General features: G+C 38.8%; 1 protein-coding gene across 2 annotated transcripts in view; it reads left to right on the forward strand.

Moving 5' to 3' along the window:
• The first annotated feature begins 257 nt into the window (after positions 1-257).
• The window catches only part of RASAL2 (RAS protein activator like 2), a 355,403-nt gene continuing 337,373 nt past the window's right edge, over positions 258-18,287 (forward strand). For both annotated transcript variants that reach the window (XM_047840334.1, XM_047840335.1), the window contains exon 1: positions 258-603. In XM_047840334.1, the coding sequence (XP_047696290.1) occupies positions 402-603 (202 nt within the window). In that variant the 5' untranslated portion in view covers positions 258-401. The remainder of the gene's footprint in view (positions 604-18,287) is intronic.

Consider the following 18,287-nt stretch of genomic DNA (forward strand, 5'->3'; position numbering starts at 1 on the left):
CCTGCCCGGCCCCACTGCATCCACAGCCGTAGCGCGGTCTGGCCGCGAGAGACGCCGGCGAGGGCTGAGCGAGGCGGCTCCGCGGGGGCAGGCGGGCGAGCCGCCCCTCCCGGGTCCTTCCACGTCCCCTCCCGGGAGGGACCCACACCTGAGCCCGGACCCACCCCCGGCCGGGGCCACGCTGGATCCGCCTCCCGGCCTGGGTCCCGCCCGCCGGCTGCAGGTGGGCTGCAGCGCCCGAGCCGCGGGCAGTGGGCGGCGGGGAAGGAGGTGAGCCGCGTCGGTGCCGGCTGCCGCTCGGGTGCTTGCCCCCCGCCGCTGCGCTCTCTTCCTCCCCTTCCCGCAGGCAGGGCGCGGAGCCGCGCGCCCGCCCCGCCGCCGCCTTGTCCCTCCGGGGCACCATGGAGCTCTCCCCGTCGTCCGGAGGAGCCGCGGAGGCGCTGTCCTGGCCGGAGATGTTCCCCGGACTGGAGTCCGACTCGCCGCTGCCTCCGGAGGAGCTGGAAGCGGTTGTCCCAGTCGGCGGGGCCGTGGCTGGAGGCATGTTGGATCGGATCCTGCTGGAGTCCGTGTGCCAGCAACAGAGCTGGGTCCGGGTGTACGGTAAGGACCGCAGGCCACCCTAGAGGCTGGTGTTTCTTGCCTTTGCTCGCGCTGAAATTCATCCCTAGGCTCCAGTCCTGGCCTCAGTCCCCATCCATCGTGGGTCAGTCTCGCACATCCCTTTTTTGTTGCGGCGTGCGTTTCTAACAAGTTTCTCCAGACTGGCACTGGGGAGAGAGGTGTCCTTTCAGGACGGTCTATGGACCTTTCTCAGGCACCTGCAGGGAGTTTAAGGTGGAGTTGGGCTATGCAGACTCAGTTCTCAGGTGGTAACTTCAAGGGAACTGTCAACCGAAGTCTGATGGAACACACCATGGGATCAAGGGAACAGAGTTTCATGTCTGTTTCTTGAGGGGGGCAAGGCTGGAGTCCAAGATACCATGAAATAGCTTAGCAGTGGATAAGAAAATAAAATAGAATAACCAAAAAATATTTATTGGGTGGGAACAGACTCATTCATCTCTAACCTCTTTCTGAACCTCACTCGCCCAAAGGCAACCACTTAGTCCAAGGGGTGTGGATTGTGTCAGATTGCACTATTGTTTCGGATTCTCTTTGTAAAGTGACTGGGTTGCTACTCAGCAAGTTAAAAGTGATGAACACACTAAAACTTTCCCTCTCTGCATTCCTAGTAACCACCTCGTTAATTAAAACTGAATGATGAGATTCTATTAGGGGGAGCCTTGTGGCGGCATCAAAACCAAGCTGGCTTTGAAAACTCAGAGCCCAAGGATTTATAGCCTGGTGATATTCAGGACTCGGCTGTGCCTTTCCAAAATCTTGAAATGTCAAGATGTTTATCACTTAGCTCACGTGAACACAAGACGTTAGTAATGTGGCTGAATGCAAGAGGGCAAATTTGAAGCACCTGGAGTCAAACACAGCGTTAAGATGTTATCCTTCAGTCACGTGCATCTGCACCTGTAGTGATCAAGTACATTACGCTTTTCTTTCTTCATCCTTCTGAAGAGGATATGTGTTTACTACTCAGGAGTGATCCAGACTTAGAAGTTATCTCTGTGGATAGTTCAGTTCATTTCAAGACTTCAAGTCCATCCCTATCAGAAAGATCTCAGAACTAGGAGTCCAGAATTTGAGTTTTGTTCTTGATTCTGCCACTGAGCGGCTATGAGATTTCAGGTAGATAAGGTTACTTTTTTTTTTTAACCTCTGATTCTTCATCTGTAAAAGGGGTGAATTGGATTAAATAATCTCTTAATGGCCCTTTTAGTCCTAAGAATCTTGGAGCTCTTATAACCAATTCTTGAGGATTTATGTATGGGCCACTTTATATTTTGTATGATGTTTATAAGTGGTTTTTGATGTTATTCTAAGTAACTGAAAGAATTAAAGAAGCAGGAGATGATGCAGGGTCACCCAGTTCATTCTCAGCAGATTAAAAACTTTAGTACCTGATTTTCCATCCACCTGCTAATCCCACTTATCAGATAGTTTGTAACAAAGGTTGTGTTGATGAGGATCTGAAGATGAGCTGGAATTCGAGTATATTGTAGTTACACCATTTTCCCATTCTATCCTTTTGTATCCTTATTTCTTTGGCACATTGGTTTTTATGTAAAATTAGAGTTAGGGCCCCGTTACCGCAAGAATATGTGTATATGATAATTTAGTATTTCAGTGTCTAAAACTATTCTGTCTGGATATTCTAGACCTAGCACGAATTACTGTACTTTGCATGTATCCCATAAGAATATGTGCATGTTTTTGTTATCCTTTTAAAGGGGTAGATTTGTGAGGGTGTGTGTGTATACATATATACGTGTATGTATGTGTGTACGTGTATTCTTAAGTATGTGTATACAAACATATATTCTCTTCTCACACACATATGTACTGGGCATTTCAGTGTCAACTTGCAGACTTTCCACTGCATTGTAACATTTTTGTCTTTCCTATCGATTAAATAGAGGTTGTTTTTATTTTGATTTTTTTAATGTTTATTTATTTTTGAGAGAGACAGAGACAGAATGTAAGTGGGTTGGGGCAGAGAGAGAGAGAGAGAGGCAGGCACAGAATCTGAAGCAGGCTCCAGGGCTCCGAGCTGTCAGCACGGAGCCTGACGCGGGTCTCGAACTCACGAGCTGTGAGATCATGACCTGAGCCGAAGTCGGACGCTCAACCGACTGAGCCACCCAGGCGCCCCTAGAGGTTGTTTTTATTTACTGTTTAATACTACTATCCCTCCCTTAAGGCAGCTCATCCTGGATAGTACTTTGTTGTCTTGAGTTTGATATAAATATCCCAAAAGTATCGGAATGATTCTTGGCTTTTCTGTGTCCTTAGCTAGTTTTTAAGTTGTCTGTTGCATAACTTTGAAAAGCTTTGAAGTGAAAATAATAGCATGTAGAAAATCGACTTGGAAAACACTAGTTCATTTTGTTTTGTTTACTTGTTTGTCTTACGTGTTCAAAATCCTGATTGTTTTGGAGCATTTGGGTTCTTCTACACAATTTAAGGAGATGAATGAGTTTGGTCTGATGTTTTTAAAAGAAATTCAGAAACTGAGAATCCAGTCTAGAGTATACAACTGGGGATTGAGAACTGGGGTTTTCAATCTGTCTTTGCCACAAATTGGTTGTCTAACTTTGGGTAAGTAATTTTAACTTCGTGGCTCTAGGTTTCTACATAAAATGTAGAATCTGGAGTAATTGGTATCTGTGGTCCATTTTAGCCTTACAGTTGTCTGATTCTGTGGCCTGCCCTATTATTTTACCTACAACTTGGCCTACCAATTCCAGTCTGACTCTTGGGGACAGGCATCAAGAAAGCCCTTAATAAGTTTAAATCATGGTTGTCACGGGCTTCTGGGGAGCACTTTTATCAAAAGGTCAATGAACTTAGTTTTGTAAAGCAGGAATGTTGAGGGCAGATGTATATTTGTTTGAAGTGTTTGGCAAGATAGGAAGGTGGGGAATGGGGTCTTGCTCAGGTGTAGCTCATCTAGTTTTGAGCCCTAACCTGAAATAGCCATGTGGATTTTAAAAGTGCAAAGTAAGGAAGGAGCTGTATTAAGTGCTCCTGGCTTCTGGCTGTGGTTCACATCCTCTATAGTATACTTATGTTTGAAATCAATATGCAAACAAACAAACAAATGGCAGTAACATTCCCCCCCCTCCCCGCCCCCACCTAATGCCTTAACAGAAACTTTTGAAAACAATATTTTATTAGTTTGCCTCATGAAATTTGAAGACTAGGCACTGTTTTAAGTTTGCTGTTGACTATTTTGTTAATGATACGTCTATTTGGAGTTTTGTGTATTGCCAGGATTGGAAAACTTTGTCTGGAATATGTCAGAGCCTTATAATAGGTAGATGTATATTTAGAACACAAATGCATGTCTTTGAGACATAACTAAGAGAACATATTTATGCTGCCCTATCCTTCATTTCCTTTTAGTTATAAAATGTTTCATTTGTTTATTATAGTGTTATAATAAATTGTGCCCATGCCCTGTCAAGACTATAAAATATTTGACACCAGGAAGTCTGTCTAGTTTGTCTTTGTATTCCTATCTTGCCAGCCCCTTCATTGTCACTGTGTCTAGCAGATTGGTACCTTGCTCATAGTCAGTGTCTGTTGAATGTCGATCCATCTGTCCTATGACCATCCATATCCCAACCTGACTGAATGACTGTTATGGGTGGCAGAGTAGCTTAAACAAAGGCATGCCACAAACAGCTAAATATGGATGCAGAATCCAAGAGCATCAAATGCAGAACATTTTTCAGATATTTATAGCCTCAAAGCAAAGTCAATTGGCTGAAAAAGCACAGCAGCCTAGCAAAAGGAAACGGGAGCGGCAAAGCCAGCCTCCCTGTCTGTGCTTTCTGGTAAACAATGAGAACATTAAAATTAACTACTTTACCATGAATGGATGGCGAGTGCAGGTCACTGGGAGCAACTGAAGATACCAGTCTCCAGTAGTACATGCATTGGAGCTTTACCCCCATCACCACAACAGGTCTGCAAGTGTATGTACAGATGTGCTCTCCGATAACTAGAGGGAAAATACAGTTACCACACTAAAGTGCTCACCAAAAAACCATAGTTTTGATTTTAATAGTATAAGCAGGACTATCTAACGTATTCACTTAATAGAATGAATAATATCAATATCGTTGCTTACCATTAAGCTAGTATGTAGCTCATTATTTATTGATGACTGATAGGGATCTGCTGGAGATTTTCTAAAGGCTTGTACTATTTCAGCAAGCAGAAGAAGGGAGACTTAATCATACTGCATCCTATCCCGTATAATTCTAGAAATGTGACTGAGAATTTGGCAGGAATTTCTCATGGACTAGATAGGAGTTGAGGGGGGAGGCAGAAGTTTTTCCTGTTTATAGTAAATAATTTTGCTTATGTTTCATGAATTAAGACAAAGGATGAGATATGTTTCATTGCATTTTTAGAGAATATGTCTGTCTTTGCTTAAAACATTGCAACCCGTTAACAAGTCCAGGAAGTTGTTTCATTTTGGTCCAGTATGAATTAGATGTGACCAACTCACTGGTTTTATACAGAATGTTCTCAACATAATTAACTTTGAATATTCTCAGTGAATCACTTATTCTTACATGTCTTAACTATGTACCCCCTGCATGACTTCTGTGTTGTATTAATGTGTGGATGAATGAATTTGTTCAACCAAGTTTTGTGTGCTGTAGCTAATTGATTGTTTGAATAAAATCAGTGAATATGTACCCAATACATCCCCAAACATGTTCATGTTACTTAAGTGTTCTAATTTCCTCAAATACTGTAAATTGAACTTTTGTAATTATAAATATTTTACCAATTCTTGGGATTTTAAGTTTGAGTTCAATACTTAGGATGTGGTATTAGCTTTGAATGTTGACACATTAATTTACCATGATTTCCAAATAAATTTTATGTACATTAGGAGTAGAAAATTGTTCATTGAAGTAAGAGAGAATGATCAAGAATGCTTAGGCATATACTGTTTATGCTTCTCCTGTTTTTCCTTTGAGAGAAAACTTGTAAATCTCACTTAAATTGTATATTCTGTCTGGGGCACCTGGGTGGCTCAGTTGGTTGAGCGTCCAACTTTGGCTCAAGTCATGATCTCACGGTTTGTGGGTTTGAGCCCTGTGTTGGGCTCTGTGCTGACAGCTCAGAGCCTGGAGCCTGCTTCGGATTCTGTGTCTCCCTCTCTCTCTGCCCCTCCCCTGCTTGCATTCCATCACTCTTTCTCAGAAATAAACATTAAAAAAATTAAAAAAATAAAATGTATATTCTGTTAATATTTACAGACATGGACAATTTCCTTTATTGTAGCTTAGTACTTTTCTACTCCCTGTCATGTTGGTTTATTGCTATTTCATTTTCAAAGAATGGCAGTATTTTTGAAGAATAGAACTATATACATTTATAATTTCTTTTCCATAACCATTTGGACTACAGTGTTTCAAAATTCACAAAAATTTTTTTGATTTTAGAAAATATGGTGTACATATAATGACATAAACCCCTTAATTGAGTCTGTAGCAGTATCCAGGAATCAGTCATGTTAATACCTCTGTAGTTAAGTAAGTAAAAATCCACACTAAGTATGGTATAAGACTATAAATAGTGTTATGTAGGGTGAAGGTCACATTTTACTGCTGAAGAAATTATGAAGAAAGTGTTTTCAGAGCTTTTTGGATTTAGGAATTATGGGTATGGAGTTGAGGATATGTGTATGTTTTCTGACAAATAATACAAAGTTCTAGAATGCACCTGTTTGGGAATAGTTCACTTATTATTTTTTTTTGAGAATCGTTATAAGGATTGCCTTTATCTTTTCTACAGCATAAAATTCAGCACATACACTTTAAAAAATGATGTACAATTGTGTCTCATGTTGAATGAAATAAATTGATTTGCTAAGAAAAAAAGGAATTCACATGACAGAGCAAGTTTTACTGAGATTCCTAAGGAAGTGGTGGCAAGGCAGTGGTTTCTAATGCTTTCTTTCATTAGAAAGAAGGATGAGGTAAGTTGAACCCGAGGATTTATGTAATTGTTCTTTGCAGTTGCTCTCTTCAGTAGCACAGAGTGATTTGATCACCTTTTAAAGTAGGTGAACCACAAAAAAAACATTCAACTAATGCCTGAGTTAATCCAGAAAAAATTTAGTTGTCTGTTCCCTGTCCCTCCCTATTGGAATAACTTTTAAGTAACTAGAGAGGTGTTTGGTCTTGTAAACCAGGAGGAGGAGTTGGAAGTGTGCTGAGGGCACTGCTGAAATTGCTTCACCTTGTGTTGGCAGAGGGATAATTGCTCTCTGATGTTTGTAAAGACACCTTTCTTCCCAAAGGCTATCAAGTGCTTTGCAAGACCTATAGGTAGAGAACGCTTTACAAATCTAATGTAGCTTATTTTCTAATGATAAGGTAGCCATCAAGAAATATCCACTATGAAGGTGGCAGAGGAAAAGATGTGCAGTTGGTAGTGTTAGTGAGTCTACTGTAAACAAAAATAAAAATTGAATCCTTGAAGGCATGACAGAACTTCCTTTGCTAGGTCGTGCTGCACAGCTTAGCATCTTCCTTATCTCTACAGCAGGGTTCCGATGTTAGGAGTCTGAGTTTTGCCTTCCCTGACCAAGTGTTGGTGACGTTAATTAGTTGCCCAAGTCTCCTTTGCTCCTAAGAATCTAGTTTAGATCCTGATTGCATTCTTATTCCTCCATAATTTGTCTTCAACGTTGCTCGCGTTCCCATCGTGTCATTTTCAGTAGGATTTCTAAAAGTCCCTCTTAACTGACTCCTGAGTCTAAAAAATTGGTGATACTTGCAGATACTGTTTGGGAGAGCAAACATTTACAAAGGAGAATGTTTCACATAAGGCAAGAGAACAAAATTCAAAAGAATAGTGTGGGAAGTTAAAAAGAAACTTGAAAGTTGATAGTCCTAAATATTTTTCAAAACAATCCTTTAGGTTACCTCATTAAGGAAACTGGCTCAGGAAGTTCAGCTTATTCCCAAAATTGGAGACAAATTCCACAGTTTGTCAGGATTAGAACTCTAACCTCAGATTCCTCAGCCTCTTGTTTTAGCTTCTAGATCTTACTGCTTTCCCTTAGGGAGATGGCCTTTCAAAGCTGAAGGTCAGGAAAACTCGACAGTGAGAAATACCAGATTGTTAGTTTCACAGTCTTTAAGGGAAATGCTGGAAGTACCATTACCTAGGTAACAGAAAACAAAAATGGACAAAACATTCAGAAAGTAGGAGGATGAGGATAATCTCATAGTGATTGTTAGAGGTAGAGCAGAGGAATGTTTAGATATGTTTCATCTCTAAATTTTTTGTCCATAAATTCTTTAAACTTTTTTTTTTTTTAATTAGTCTCCATACATACCCAATGTGGGGCTTGAACTCACAATCCTAAGATCAAGAGTTGGCTACTCTACTGACTAAGCCAGCCAGGTGCCCCATCCATAAAGTCTTTATTTTGCAGTTGCAAGTAATGTTTTAAGGAAATTTGAATGTTTCATTTATGATACTTAGAACCCTGGGTAATACCTAATAACTTTCTACCTTTTAATTTGTGACCTCTCTGATTCATATCATTAAAAATTCAATACCTTTTTTCTTATTATGAATATAATAGTGCTTAATGTAAAGAATTTGAGTTGTAGGAAAATGCAAAGAAAATTAAAGTTACCTGTAGTTATACCTTTTAGAGATAACTGTTCTTTTAATATTCTGTTGTATTTTATCCCAGTCTATTCTGTGTAAAAATGTACTTTTTAAAATATGTTTGGTATCATATTGCATATATATATTTTTTATATTTATTTTTAAATATTTATTTTGTTTTGAGAGAGAGAGAGAGAATGAGTGGGGGAAGAGCAGAGAGGGAGACACAGAAGGCTCCAGGCTCTGAGCTGTTAGCACAGAACTCAACACGGGCCTTGAACCCATAAACCACGAGATCATGACCTGAGCCAAGGTAGGATGCTTAACTGAGCCACCCAGGAGCCCCACATATTTTTTAGAGTTTATTTATTTATTTTGGGAGAGAGAGAACAAGTAGGGGAGGGGCAGAGAGAAAGGGAGAGAGAGAATCCCAAGCAGGCTCTGCACTGTCAGTGCAAAGCACCATGTGGACTTCGAACCCACTACCTGAGTCAAAATCAGGAGTCCCATGCTTAATCGAGTGAGCCACCCAGGCGCCCCTCATGTCGCGTATATTGTAAATCTTGCCTCTTTTCTAACTGTAATTTCTTAGGTTTTTGAAAATGTTTAAAGTTTTTTCAAACATATTTTTGTTTTTAAATTTTATTTAATTTTTTTAATGTTTATTTACCTTAGAGAGAGAGAGCACAAGCAGGGGAGGGAGAGAGAGAGAGAGAGAGAGACACAGAATCTGAAGCAGACTCCAGGCTCCAAATTGTCAGCACAGAGCCAGACGCGGGGCTCGAACCCACGAACCATGAGATCATGACCTGAGCCAAAGTTGGCCGCTTAACCAACTGAGCCACCCAGGCTCCCCTGTTTTTAAATTTTATTTAAAAAATAAGTATAACAGGCGCCTGGGTGGCTCATTCGGTTAAGCGTCTGACATCAGCTCAGGTCATGATCTCACGGTTTGTGAGTTTGAGCCCCACATCAGGCTCTGTGCTGTCAGCACAGAGCCCACTTCAGATCCTCTGTCTCCCTCTCTCTCTGCCCCTGTCCCACTTGCTCTCAAAAATAAGCAAACATTAGGAAAAATAAAAAGGTATAACATTTCCTTCTTTCAATATTTGGAAGATATAAAAGGATATTCTGTGAGGTCTCTCTAACCCCTCCTCCCCACCCTTCACTTACCGTCTGGCAGGCAATCATTGTTCGCACAATCAATAAATGTTTGAAATTCTTGTATATCCTTCCATACCTATTCCCTGCACAGGGAAACAGATAAATAGATATGTAGAAACTCTGCCAGGATTGGGGTCCAAAAAAATTTCGTTGACAAAAATGCAAGGTCATGTTTTTTTCCGAGGTTAATGAATGGACTGGACAAAGGAAGTTGGCTGGGAGTTCTGGGGTCTGGAGCCAGCTGTTAATTGCTTTATATTTGAATTGATATCATCATAGTTTTTACTGTGCGTATGCTTTCTTCTCCTTTTTGACACAAATGATAACCCGTTATAGGAATTTATCTGCACTTTGTGTTATTCCTGCCTCACATTCCCTCTCTATACACACTTATCGATATATTTTTGATACAGTTTCCTGTCAGTGTATAAAGCAGCTCCTCATTCTTTTTGTGGCTGTGTAATGCCTGAATGAATCACAATTTATTTAACCAGTCCCCAGATTTGCTGGTACAAGTGATAGTGCAGGGAATAATCTTGAATATAAATCATTTTGCTTGTGTATGAATATTTTTGTAAAAAAAATTCACAGAATCATTATCAAAGATATGTATACTTGTAATTTTGAAAGATAATCCCAAATTGCTCTTCTTACAGGTTGTAACTATTTATATTTCACCAGCAGTGTATGAGAGTGCCCATCTCTCTACACATAGGGAATTATCAAGAATTTTTGATTCTGACAATCTAAATGATAAAAATAGTTTAATTTTTTCTATCTCTTACATTGATTATCTCACAGAGGCATTTAAAAATATCCTTTTCTGTGCATTGTACATATCTTTTGCCCATTTTTACTGGTTATTGGGTCTTTTTCCTAGTGATTTGTAGGAACTCTTATATTAAATAAGGAGGTTTTTATCTGTGATGAGTTGCCAATATTTTCATTTGTCTTCCCCCCCATGAGAAAATAATTTTTATGCATTTGAATGTATCAGTCTTTTCTTTTATGGTTTTTTGATTTTATGTTACAGTTAGTATGGCCTTTCCTAGTCTGAGGTTATAAAATAATTCTTCCACGATTTGTCCAGTACTTCTTTGCTTTCAGTTTTTACATTTAAATCTTTGATCCATTTGGAATTCATTCTGCCATAGGGTATGAGATATAGATACAATTTCATTTTTAGAAAGATGGTTTTCCAGTTGTCCTAATACCATTTGTTCAATAATCCATCTTTTCTCCACTGATTTAAGATGATTTCTCTATCCTTCAGTAGATTGCCATTTGTATTTTGGTTTCTTTCAAGATTTTCTACTCTGTTCTATTGGTCTATCTATATTGATATGTCAATATCATGCTGTTTTATTACTGAACCTTTATAATATGAAAATGTAATTGGTTAATGAGTCTAATTCAACATAACTTATTTAACTATTATCCTATTTTAGACATCAACAATTTCCCAAATTTTTGTATTAATAGTCTACTGATTGTTTTTGTGTACAAGTGCTAGAATTGAACTTCTCATTATTTCCTTAGGCTGAATTCCTAGAAGAGTATGTTTTTATTTTATTAAAATTTTTTTTAAATGTTTATTTATTTTTGAGAGAAAGAGAGAGAGAGAGAGAGAGAGAGAGAGAGAGATGCATGGGGGAGGGGCAGAGAGAGAGAGAGAGAGAGAGAGAGAGACAGAATCTGAAGCAGGCTCCAGGCTCTGAACTGTCAGCACAGAGCCTAATGTGGGGCTCAAACCCATGAACCATGAGATCATGACCTGAGCCGAAGTCGGACACTTAACCCATTGAACCATCTGGGCGACCCCTAAAGAGTATGTTTTTAAAATCCTGAGAAGTTAATGCCAAATTGGTGTGACCTTCCTAAAGGCAATTCCTACCACAAATGTATAAAATTATGGCTCATAATTTATTTTATTAAAAAAATTTTTTTTTCATATTTATTTATTTTGAGAGAGAGAGAGAGCACGCACGCACAAGTAGGGGAGCGGCAGAGAGAGAGAGAGAGAGAGAGAGAGAGAGAGAGAGAGAGAGAGAGAGAGAAAGAATCCCAAGCAGGCTCCAACACTGTCAGTGCAGAGCCCAATACAGGGCTTGAACTTACGAACCATGAGATCATGACCTGAGCTGAAATCAGGAGCCCGGCGCTTAACCGGCTGAACCACCCAGATGCCCTTTGGCTCATCATTTAAATCCTACTTCTGTACTGCTACTTTCACCATATTGAAGTATTTTTACATAGATTTCATGTAGTGTCTTAAACATTATTTAGCACATATTAAAAGTCCTGAGGGTTCTAATGCTAACAACACTGCCTTTCAAAAATAGAGTTGTTTTTCCAATGGTATTCCTTTTCATTAATGGCGCATTTCCAAATGAAGGAGGGAAGGACATGAGTATAGAGTCAAAGCAGTTGGTCTGGTTAAGGGTCAAATCCATGACTGTGGCTTTATTTATACGATGTTAGACTCTCCAACTGAAATAACCTGAAGCTGGTATAGTTCATGTTAGAATTCACTCTTGGTGTGTACATTCTATAGGTTTGGACAAATGTATGACATGTATCCATTATTATAGTGTCACACAGAATATTTTCTTCCTCTTTTTTTTTTTAATATATTTTTTTCACCATAATCTCCACATCCAACATAGGGCTTGAACTCACAACCCCAAGTTCAAGGTTTGCATGCTCTACCCACTGGGCCAGCCAGGTGCCCCTCATACAGAATATTTTTACTGCCCTTTATCCTCCATGCTCTGTTTATTCATCTGTCCATGTCCCTTACCCCCTAACCTGTGGCAACCTGACAGCAATTGCTATTTTCACTGCCTCCATAGTTTTGCCTTTTTCAGAATTCTATATAGTTGGAATCATACTCAAATTTTCTTTTATCAGTTAGCTGTTTCGTTTAGCATATAATATATAACCATAAGCTTGCCTTACTAAATCAGAAAGGAGCAAATTTAGAAAGGAACAAAGTAGTTCAACTTTTAACAATGGCATCGAGCAGTTCGAGAGTGAAATGTATCCAGTTAATATTGTGTACTTACAGGAAATTTTGTTTGAATTAAATTTGGACAGGATATAATATGTAAGTATCTTGTGCTTATGATTCCCTTAGGCTTCACTGTGCACAATTTTCTGTGTATTTGTAAATTTCAAGATGACTCTGAGGAAACCCAAGGCATTTCTAGTGCATGTTCCTGTTTTGAAATGGACTAGTTTTGTCCAGGTAGTTGGTGAGTAGTCTGTAGCAACAAAAAGATGGCCTGTACAATAACCATTAATGAAAGACATGTTTCAATATCTAAGAAAAGACTCTACCTTCAGTATTTTCTGGTTTCATAAAGACTTGATAGTTTTCCTTTTTATAGAAATAAAGATTTATATGTTTATTTTTTAATTTAGTTTGATAACATGGTTAAGAAAGAATAGCATCATCTGTGGTGATTCGTACTGAAATAGGTAATCCAGAAGATTTGATATGGCTATATTTCTTGCTGTTTTGTTTTTGCTAAGTCATTCTTTAAAAAAAAATTTTTTTTTTAATGTTTATTTTTGAAAATGAGAGAGACAGAGTACGACTAGGGGAGGGGCAGAGAGAGAGGGAGACACAGAATCCAAAGCAGGCTCCAGGCTCCGAGCTGTCAGCACAAAGCTGGATGCTAGGCTTGAACTCACGAGCTGTGAGATCACCACCTTACCTGAAGTTGGACACTTAACCAACTGAGTCACCCAGGAGCCCCTGGAAGTCCTAAGTCATTCTTTTGCAAATGCAAAGTAAATCAGTTTAAGTGGAAATTTTTAGTTATTTTCACTTTAGGTTGTGTTTTTGGTATACACCTTGATTGTGATGTCAGAGTGTCACATTGAAGAGGCGTTACTATGTTATATCTATTGGCTGACAGTCTTTCTTTTCCTGTAGCTCAATTGGCAATCATGTTTCTTTTATGTAATCAGTAATGTTATTCCATTTAGTTGTAACCATATTGTATAAAATTATGTTTTTACAAAATTGCTTTTTTCCCCCTATAGTCTCAAATATCCTGCTTTTTTTTTTTCTTTCAACAAATTTATGAAACATGGTTAAGCTTTCTCTATTTTATTGGGGAAATAATCATGAAAAAGTTAATGCTTTAAATATTCTTCATGAAGTAAGATTAGAATCTGGGTAAGGTTGGAATCTGAGTTCCAATCCAGTACTTTTTTTTTTCTTTTTTCTTTTTCTTTTTTGAAAGATTACCCTATCTTTATTATCTCCGTTCATAGTTATTGTTTCCAACTTAATATGTTTGTATTAAAATGTATCACAAGCTGTTTAAAGTAGCATTTTAATGCTTTTCTAAATTGTTTTAGGATTTAGCAGTAGGTATTAGCTTCTCTGCGTCTTTCAGAGCCATGTTGTTAATGGATATTCAGGGGTGCCTGGATGGCTCAGTCAGTTGAGTGTCCGACTTCAGCTCAGGTCACGATCTCACAGTTTGTGAGCTCCAGTCCCATGTCAGGCTCTGCTGACAGCTCAGAGCCTGGAGTCTGCTTCGGATTCTGTGTCTCCCTCTTTCTCTGCTCCTCCCCTGCTCATTCATTCTCTCTCTCTCTCAAAAATAAATAATAAAAAAAAAATTTTTTTTTAAATGGATATTGAGTTCTTCATCGGGGAACTGCAGGAATAAAAGTGAAAATGCTTGAACCAGTAGGTTCTTTTTTTGTGTTTGTGTGGTAAAATATATATACTAAATTTCATTTTAACCATTTATAAGCATACAGTTCAAATATAGTCATGGGGCACATGGCTGGGCTCAATCTGTGGAGCATGGGACTCTTGATCTTGGGGTTGTGAGTTTGAGCCCCATATTGGGTGTAGAGGTTACTTAAAAATAAAATCTTTAAAAAAATATGCAGTCACAGTGTTGTGTAACCCTCACCACTATCTATATTCAAACTTTTTTCATTATCCCTAAGAAACACTCCAGACCCAGTAAACAATAACTGTCCCTTTTCCCCTCCCACTGGTTTCTGGTAATCTCTATTCTTCTTCCTGTCTCTATGAATTTGCCTATTGTAGGTAATACATATAGGTTGAATCACACAATATTTGTCCTTCTGTGTTTGACATATTTCACAAAGTGCATGTATCATCCTTGTAGCCTCTATCAAAATTTCATTATTTTTAATGGCCAAATAATATTCCCTTGTATGTATATACCACATTTTGTTTGTTCCTTCATCTGTTGATGGATACTGTGTTGTTTCCACTTCTTGGCTATTGTAAAAAATGCTGCGGGGGCTCCTGGGTGGCTCCGTTGGTTAAGCATTCAACTTTGGCTCAGGTCATGATCTCACAGTCTGTGAGTTCGAGCCCCATGTGGGGCTCTGTGTTGACAGTTCAGAGCCTGGAGCCTGCTTCGGATTCTGCGTCTCCCTCTCTCTCTGCCCTTCCCCTGCTCGCACACTGTCTCTCTCTGTCTCAAAAATAAACATTAAAAAAAAAAGGGGTGCTATGAACACTGGCATGCAAATATCTTATTGAGAACTTATTGTCAGTTCTTTGGGATACATACCTAGAAGTAGAATTGTTGGATTTTAAGGTTGTTCTGTTTAAATATTAAAGTATATATAAGGTTGTTCTGTTTAAATATTAAAAAATATATATTTTTATATATATTTATTGGAGTGGGGGGCGAGAAGGGGGGTGCAGAGAGAAAGGAAGAAAGAGAATTTTAAGCAGACTCCACTCAGCACAGAGCCCAATGCGAGGCTCTGACATGAGCTGAAATCAAGAGTCCATCGCTTCACCAACTGAGCCACCAGGCACCAGGTGGGAGTTCTCTTTAACCTTTTGAGAAACGGCCAAAGTTTTCCACATTATCTGTACCCTTTTACATTCCTGTCTGCAATGCCCAAGGGTTCCAATTCTCCACATCCTTGCCCACACTTACTTATTGTTGTTTTCCATTCTTTGTGGTTATAGCCATTCTACGAGGTGTGAAGTGGTATCTCGTTGTGGTTTTGATTTGCATTTCCCTAACGATTTGTGGTGTTGGGCATCTTTTCATGTGTTTTTTGGCCATTTTTAATATTTTTTGGGGAAAATATCTTTTCAAATCCTTATTTTATATTTGTCATAATTATCCTATATATTAATCATAACTCTAGTAACAGTGGCAATCATGAGCATAATTATAGCAACAACAATGATGACAAAGTGAAACTTCCTGGGTACTTATTATGAGCGAGGCACAGTTCTGGGTGCTTTATGCCTATGAATTTATTTAATCTTCGTGGATACCCTATGAGGTAAATACTGTTATCCTCATTTTGTAGATGAGGAATCAGAGGCATAGCGATCTAAAGGAACTTGCTTATGGGATATAGCAAGTACGTTGCTGATGTGGGATTTGAATCCAGGCAGTTTGCTCTTGAGTTATGTTCTTGACTATTATATAATTTGGCTTCTCACTGATAAAAAATTCAAACTCTTAGGGACACCTGGGTGGCTCAGTCAGTTAAGCGACCGACTCTAGCTCAGGTCATGATCTCACAGTTCATTGATTTGAGTCCCACGATGGGCTCTGCGCTGACAGCTCAGAGCCTGGAGCTTGTTTCGGATTCTGTGTCTCCCTCTTTCTCTCTCTGCCCCTCCCCAGCTTGTGCTCTTTCTCTCTCTCTCAAAAATAAATAAACATGAAAAAAATTCAAACCCTTTTTATAAAAAGCATTTAGTGTGATGTTTGTTAATTTGAACCTTGAACCTATAGTTTACCTATGTGTTTTATATAGCACCGTAACTATAAAATAATGACATTTGATCTGCTGGATATGCTTTGAATGTCATGATGTTACTGAATATCTTTGTAGAATTGTCCAAGTTTTATTAACTGTAGACAACATAAGAAAACTGTATGTGGGTGAGTAGTGTGATATTTCTATATTTAATAAAGATTAAGTCTGTTAGCTATCTAAAATTTATGTATTTTTAGCAGTAATACAAAATAGGAAAATATTTTTTTGTTTTTTAAATAAAAGCATGCCTTTCTAGATCTCTTATTTATGTTGATGAAGCCACTGAGAATGCTGAAATTTAAGAGGCCACACAATCTTAAGAGCCATGAGTTGTATTCATCTGGAGCATAGCTTTACTTATTCTAGGATTTACATTTCAAGTGGCTCTCCACTTTAATATCATTAATTCTAAAAAGGGGATCCACTTTCATAGAACCAGGTAAAGCCAAACATTGATCAGACCTTGGCCAAATAACAGGCATTTTAGAATATTTATAGAATTCACATGTCCTTCTCTAAAAGCCAGGAACAGTGGCCTCTTGCTGGGTCTTACTTGCTTTCTCCTTAGTTAGTTCCTCTTAAACCTGGCTATCCTTGTGCTACATATGCTTTATAATTTAAACCTCTCCTAAGGTGTGTATTTCAAGGACTCAGAGACTTAAAGAATGATTCATATGCAGTAAAGTGTGTGAATCTGTTCTGAAATTTAACTTTGTTCCTACTAATAGATTGCAGTTCTTCAAAATCTGTGATTCCTTAAGTTATGTACAATGTAGCAAGATGTAGTGAGGTATAGTCTTAAATTCTGATCAGTTCATACATCTTTAAAAAAATGAGTTAATATGATATATTTGACGTGCAACAAACTATACTCATTTAAAATACAATTTGATAGGTTGAAATATGTTAATAACTGTGAAACCATCACCCCAATCAAGAAAATTTCTATTTCTCTTTTCCTCTAAAAAGTTTCCTTGCATCCCTTTGTAACCTGACTGCCCCATCCCTCCTACCATGTCACCGACAATCACTACTATGCTTTTTGTCTTTAAAGATTAGTTTAGGTTTTTACGAATTTTGAATAAATGGAATCATACAGTATATACTTATTTCTAGTCTAGCTTCTTTCAGCACATTTTGGGATTCTTATTTAAAAATTTTTTTTTAATGTTTATTTTTGAGAGCAAGAGAGACAGAGTGTGATCAGCGGAGGGGCAGAGAGAGAGAGAGGGAGACATAGAATCCAAAGCAGGCTCCAGGCCCCAGGCCCCAGGCTCTGAGCTGTCAACAGAGAGCCTGATATGGGGCTCGAAACCGCGAACTGTGGGATCATGACCTGGGCTGCAGTCCAACGCTCAGCTGACTGAGTCACCCAGGCGCTCCAGCACATTTTGAGATTTATCCATGTTATTTCATGTATCGGTGGTTAATTCCTTTGTATTGCTGAGCAGTATTGAATTCTATTGGTTATTCCACAATTATTGATTAGTCCACTTTTGATGAACATTTGGGTTGTTGCCACGTTTTTGGCTATGACAAAACTTCTGAGAACATTTGTGTAAAAGTCTTTGTATAGATGTATGCGTTTATTTTTCTTGAGCAAGTATTAAAGAGTGGAATTACTGGGTCACGTAGGTGTATGTTTAACATTTTAAGAAACTACTAAACTGTTTTCCTAAGCGCTTGTACAGTTCCAGTTTGCCTGCCTTACCATCCCTCGGGATGGTCAGTCTTTGAGATTTTAGCTATTCTAAGAAATATGTAGTGATACCAATTGTGGTTTTAATTTGCATTTTTCCTGATGCCTACTATGTTGAGCATCTTTTCATGTGCTTATCAGACGTTCTTCTATCTTTTTAGTGAAGTGTCAAATCTTTTGTCCATTTTAAAATTGGGTTTGTTTTAGGGCACCTGGGTGGCTCAGTTGGTTAAGTGCCTGACTTTGGCTCAGGTCATGATCTCATGGTTTGTGAGTTCGAGCCCTGTGTCGGGCCCTGTACTGACAGCTCAGAGCCTGGAGCCTGCTCTGGATTCTCTCTCTCTCTCTCTCTGTCTCT

This window comes from Prionailurus viverrinus, chromosome F1, assembly GCF_022837055.1.
Source record: "Prionailurus viverrinus isolate Anna chromosome F1, UM_Priviv_1.0, whole genome shotgun sequence".
In the NCBI taxonomy this organism is placed as follows: domain Eukaryota; kingdom Metazoa; phylum Chordata; class Mammalia; order Carnivora; family Felidae; genus Prionailurus; species Prionailurus viverrinus.